The following is a 6,568-nucleotide window of genomic DNA, read 5'->3' as shown; positions in this document are numbered from 1 at the left end:
AAAGCCAGGTTAGATCTTGAGAAAGAAAAGGATGAGAAGTTTCTCACCGCCCTTCAACACTCACAGGCCTATGTGCTTCAAGAGAAATCCAAAACTCTTGATGCATATAACGAACTCATGGAGCTACCAGATAGTGAGTTCAAAGCAAAGACTGTTGAGTTCTTGAAACAACAGACTACATGCTACGACTCTATGTATGGTACTTTGGTTGACACGGTTTCAAAAGTGTCAACCAACATGGAGTTCAAGGAAGATGGGCATGAGATCATCAAGAATAGGGAGTGATGTGGTCTGATAGGGTCTGATGATGTTAGTTTTTTGTTTTGTTTTTTTTTTTGAAAATCTTATCTTGTAAGTTTGCATGGTCTGATGGTGGTCTGCTGCGGGTGTAACCCTGCGTGTTTTAAAAATATAAATAAATAAAAAGTTTTATCTAAACGCTTGTCATACGCTTGTGAAACGCTTGTGTAAAAAAGGTGACAATAAAGCCCACAATCTAAAAACAGTGACTAACTCTTTCTATCTATAACAATTAATTACCTAAACGCTTCACTACGGATTCATTGTTGCGGTTGCTGCTGCAATGCTTTACAAGTTCTACTGTTGTGGCCAGGTATGTGACAAATTTGACACTCCCTATAACTCTTCCCAGATCGACTAATGGCTATCTCTTTCTTTGATTTAATTCTTTTGTGTGAGCCACGATCCTTGTTTCTTATTCCAGTAGGTACACGAACAGTAACTTCTGATGGTTGTTCAAAACCTAAAACAGCAACAAATCTATCCCTTTTAGATGGGCGTACTCTTTCATACCGAGTTAAGTTTGCTTTTTCAATCATCAAATTCATCACATCTCTAACTTTAATCAATTCATCAATATCTGCAACACAACTAATGATAAGGTATTCACCAACATGTTTTATTTCTCTTGAAATCTCTTTGATCTTCCTGAATAGATCATTACCAAACTCAGACATTGGAACTGTTCAGATATTCACCGCAGCCACTTTCCTCCATCGATCATTTATATATCTTTTCGGGAATTTCTTGACTTAATACATATTCATGACGTAGAAAATATGCCGGCACAACAAACCATACGGTTCAAATCTTTTGCAAGAGCATGTTGCAGTAGACCCTTCGCCAAACTCACCTTCCTTCTTAAACACAACCTAAAAAATGTAAACGCTCACGTTAAACTCTTATTAAACGCTTGTTAATTAATTTGAGATTAAACAACTTTGAACTAAAAACGCTTACTAAACGCTCATAATTACCTCAAAAAAACCTGGAGCATACGCATTAAAATCCATTATTTTACATCTCAAAAAACCTCCTTCTTCTTCACAAGAACTGAATTGTGAAACACCACCAACAATTTCATTCATTTCATCTTGAACATCATTAAAAATAGATCTTGTATACATCCTAACCGCTTTCCTTTCAAGATAACTTCTGGTTTCTAACTGCGTATACGTGTACCTACTATCATGATCACACCGTCTGCCATGTATCTCTGTATCTCCATACAAAAATCAAAATGGTTGAAAAACTCAACTAATGTTAACTGAGAATTTGTAGCTTGTCCTAAAAAATGGTTTTCGTTCTCTGATCTCGATGTTGTACGCATCAATCCAGACAAAGGTTCGTCTCTATAAAAAGCAGGTATCCAATCAAATCTGATTTCATACATATCAGTAAGCCATTTATTCTTGTCAAGCTCAAACTCAACCATTATAGCCTGCCATTTTTTCTCAAATTCAAAAGGACTAATTGAATCCGTCCACACAATATTACATAGCCTACTCTTAAAATCTTCGTTGTTACAAAGATCAGCTTCCACCTGATCACAAAAATGTTAAGCGCTTATGAAAACGCTCATTACCAAAATATAGAATAAAATATGTTACGCTCATAAAACGCTCGCATATTAAACATCAAAAAAGACTATTACCATGAAACGCTTGTAAAACGCTCATCATTTAAGCTACTTAAAAACAGTTGAATCAAACACAGTTAAAGGTTACCTTGTCAGCAACTTTCTTCATTATATGCCACATAAATAACCTATGCCTTGTATTTGGAAACACGATTGCAGTAGCTTGCTTCATAGCAGGGTCTTGATCAGTAAAAACAACCTTAGGTGCACTACCAAACGACTAAAGTAACATTTGCAATAACCGTGTATACGATTCAATAGTTTCAGAAGCTAATAATCCAGCACCGACAGTCACACTATGACAACGGTTATCAATTGCCGTGAACGGTACAAAAACCATCTTGTACCTGTACAATATAAAAACATATTCATACACACAAACTAATATGCTTGAATATTATATTGAAACTGTATGGATCAATAACTTACTTGTTAGTCTTAAATGTAGCATCAAAGATATAATATCCCTAAATGCAAGATAATTACTATTTGAAATCTCATTAGCCCAAAACACACGAATTAACTCACGATCATCATTGACATCATATTCAAAACAATAATCAGATGAAAATGTTCTCTTCGCACACAATCTCTGAACAATCATCTCAGCATCATAATCTCCAATATAACAATTCAAACCTTGTTTAAAATTCTTACAATCATCTTTAGATGTGCCTACTTTTTCAAAACCACCGTACTATGTTCTCATAAGGTTAAACGCTTTAACAGGTCCCAGGTTCATATTAGACAACTCATAAATAGCTTCCTCTTGGACATGTGTTAATTTCCTCGCAGAACGAACAAACTGCATATTAGAATCTGCTACCATTCTATGATTATGGCCTTCAAAAAAATCATGTACTTCAAAAATTACACCGTCAACAGATTTTAACTGTACATGTGCTCTACAACCACATCTAATTGTCAGCCTCTTCCTCCTTTTATAATTTGGCTTGCTTGATTTATTACAATCACCTTTTAAGTCATACATTTTGGTTGGCTTGTGACCTTTACAACATGTAAAATATTTGGTCTTTAATACACCATCATGCAGGTAAGATCCACCTTTGCGAACCCCAAATCCAGCTTTTTTAGCATATTCACTATAAAAATCAAATGCTTGATCAATTGACGAAAGCGTCATTCCTTTAACAGGTCTGTAAGAAGAAGCAACTTCAAGAATGATATCAACCCCTTGACCTTCAACCAAAACACTTGAATCATCTACACAAACATCAAATCAAACGTGTTATAAAATCCAAACACGCTCATCACACTCATATCATAAAAATACATAAACTACACGCTCATATTATAAAATCAACCATTTTAACAATCCTAATATTAACACGCTCATATTCTATAACATTATAATCAGTCATATTAACACGCTTATGATACGCTCATAGTATAAACACAAAAAATCAACCATGTTAAAACACTCCTAATATGAACACGCTCGTAACACGCTCGCAAACTAAACTAATTAATTATCATGTAATTCTCATAGAAACTAACATACATGTTACTGCCACGATTATAAACACGGTATACATCTACTGTTGATTAGTTTAAACAGAACAAAAACTTACATTCACGATCGTCTTCCATTTCAAAACCCTAAATCACAAAATCGATTGAAAAACTTGTTCATGTACTCAAGAGATCTCAATTGATAGTTTTCGGTATAAAATTGTTTCGTAAATAAGAAATTGATTTTGATTAAGCTAAAAATCAGGATCGTAACCGTTTTCACGCAAAATACCAAATTTAGATTATGAATCAAAACGACAATCGTACCCTTCTCGCTTAAATACACGGGATCTTCTCAGCCGCTCGCAACTGAATCGAAGGTGTAGATCGACGCTCACAGATGGCGCGTACGGTTTTGTACGATAAGCATTTGTGTATTCCATCTTTTCTCATAATATGTATATATATGGTTGAAGTTGATATATTCAGAAAGAATTAAATAGCAACATTTAGGGTTGTAAATAACCAATCGTTCAGCGAGTAGTTCGTGAATCGTTTGGCGGGAAGTTTGTTGCTTTCGTTTGTTTAATAAATGAACGAACATGAACAAGAATATCATTCGATTAGTTAAACAAACGAACATGAACAAAGCCTCTGTTCGTTCAATTGTGTTTGTGAACGTTCGGTAATGTGTTCATGAATATTCGTTCACATTCGTTTGTAGATGTTGTTCATAAAAGTTTTTTTTGTACATTTATTTATTTTATTTTAAGTATTTTATATTTTTTTAATTGATTGCCGGTAACATAAAGTAGAAAACTATTTTCTCAAATTGTTTGTGCATTGTTTCCATTTTCTTTCTCATTATTCTTATTGTTGAATACATCGATCCCAATCGCTAGGCTCCGAAATTTTATTTGTGTTCGTTTATGTTCGTGAACCGTTTGTGAACACATTCATTTCCTTAATGAACGAACACGAACATAAAATCTCATTTGGTAAGAGTTCGTGAACCGTTCGTGAACGCAATGTTTCTTTTACAAACGAACACAAACAAGGCATTGCTTGTGTTCGTTTGGTTCATTTGTAGCCCTAAAAAAAAGGAATGGGGTGGAAATCTTCACACTTTTATGTAAACACAAAATTCAAAGGTCATCGTTGTTGGTTTTCGGGTTTCTTAAATAAGGGTATGTTTAAATGCACGGTCTTTTAAAACTAGAAAGTCGTAGGAAATGTATCAAACGGACTCCGATTGAACTCAAACTAGTGGAATTGGAACCGTCTTGTCGAATTCTACGATATTAGACTTTAAGTTTCGCTTTCGATTTCTTGCTTGTAGATTATTTTTTGTTCAGATCATTGTGTCTATATATATTTTCTTATTGTGATTTTTTTTCGACATTGTGTTTTTCCTTGACATTGTGTTATATTACACATCATTGTGTTATATTTTGCGATCCACTGTGTCTTCAGTGGCGGAGCCACATTCAAGGCACCGGGTTCGGCCGAACCCGGTCCGTTTTCGGTTTTATATATAACTTATGGGTACGATTTAACGAGCGAACCCATTCTTTTTCGGCGAACGAACCCGGTGTCACGAAATCTCTGGAAACATTTCATCGTTCGCCGGTGAAAAAACAAAAACTTGAATTTTAGAGTGAGAACGATGTCGTATTTTTAAACTTCGAGTACATGCCATTTAATTTGAGGGCATCCATGGAGAAGAAGATGGCATGAGAAGTCTTGTTAGTTTCAAAATATATGTCCAGACAAATATTGTTTTAATTATAAGAATACATGTAGCACCGTATTTTGTTTAATGGTCGTCATCATTGATCTAAATTTATTTTTATTATTTTTAACGGCGAAATTATTATTAAAAAACTCCAATGCCCAGCAAGAAGCTTGAAACGGAGGAACGTACAACACGAAACTTTAAACTTTTTTAAATGTACAATTACACAAACTCGACCAATCAAATTCCTCTTATCGCCCCCTATTTTTATCCATAAGAATATACTTCTTTAATTTTGATTTCCTCCATCATCATTTAAAAAAAAAAATACTCGAACTACTTGTATGTGTAGCGGTTATTTGAACAATGCTTGCATTTTTATATTGAAAATAAGTTCTTTCTGACAGTTACGGTCGAAGATTTTATGATTCGTTTTCAATACGTGAAAACGCGTATTGAACAATTTTAATTTGTAAACATTTTATTTAATTTGCCTTTGTATTTTATTTTAATGTTTACAATGTACTTTGGTTATGTTTGTGATATTGCATTTTATTTATTAGGCCGAATGACGGACTCGGCCCATCCGGGCCCAAAAAATTTGACGACGGAAAAAAACTGAACGCCAGAAAATTCCGAACCCATAAGAAAAAATTCATGGCTCCGCCACTCTGTGTCTTTATAGTTTATATCATTCCTAGATTTATTAGACTATGTAGGATAACTTAAGCCTCAGAAATAAACCCGTTTTTTTTCAACTCTATGGACTCAGGTGTTTTTTTTGTTTTTTTTTTTTTTTTGAAATTTGGTAACATGCCAATAAGATAACGTTTTTTTTTCTAAATAAAACGTGAATTTTGTTAAATAGTGTATAAAACTAAATTTGTATTATGCATTTTATAAAATGACCAATATATGTGTTTTGTATTTCTTTTTACAATCTTGTACCACCACTAGAGGTGGAAATACCGTTTAACCAATTTTGGACGTATCAGTTAACAACTGGGCCGGTTATTTCATTAACTGGTTTTAACATTTCTAAAAATCTATTTGGTTAATGTTAAAATCGTTTAAAAACAGGGCAAGAAAATTAAATTAAATACTAAATCTACTATTATAATAAAAAAAAATAATGTTTGTGTCACATGGCACATAATTGGCTTATTTTGTGCCATGTGACACCCTTATCTTGTAATTTTTTATTCATAATTTTTCTAATTAAAACAAATTAATTAAAACCTTCCTTAGCAAGATTAAAACATTTCTTAACAAGCCCTAATGAGATAGAATTCGCTGTTCAACATTGTTAATTTACACACCAAATCTGAATCTTCAAATCGGTATGTTTTCCGACCCGTGTATGTTTATATTGTTTTCATACCCCAAATCTATATATTCATAGCCCAAATCCCTATTCCATT

General features: G+C 33.6%; 1 protein-coding gene across 1 annotated transcript; it reads right to left on the bottom strand.

Moving 5' to 3' along the window:
- Positions 1–560: 560 nt before the first annotated feature.
- LOC143550303 (protein FAR1-RELATED SEQUENCE 5-like) lies at positions 561–3,550 on the bottom strand. Its single transcript, XM_077040981.1, has 8 exons — positions 3,532–3,550; positions 2,929–3,163; positions 2,191–2,286; positions 2,028–2,148; positions 1,627–1,843; positions 1,278–1,516; positions 1,102–1,172; positions 561–948 (listed from the first exon to the last, which is right to left on the bottom strand). Exons 1-8 carry the CDS (start codon positions 3,548–3,550, stop codon positions 561–563), a joined length of 1,386 nt encoding a protein of 461 aa, XP_076897096.1.
- Positions 3,551–6,568: the final 3,018 nt, after the last annotated feature.

The sequence above is a fragment of the Bidens hawaiensis genome, unplaced genomic scaffold (assembly GCF_021521415.1).
Source record: "Bidens hawaiensis isolate Kalapana, Puna unplaced genomic scaffold, B.hawaiensis_p1.1 tig00015993_1, whole genome shotgun sequence".
In the NCBI taxonomy this organism is placed as follows: domain Eukaryota; kingdom Viridiplantae; phylum Streptophyta; class Magnoliopsida; order Asterales; family Asteraceae; genus Bidens; species Bidens hawaiensis.
This window is presented reverse-complemented; position numbering and strand designations above follow the sequence as displayed.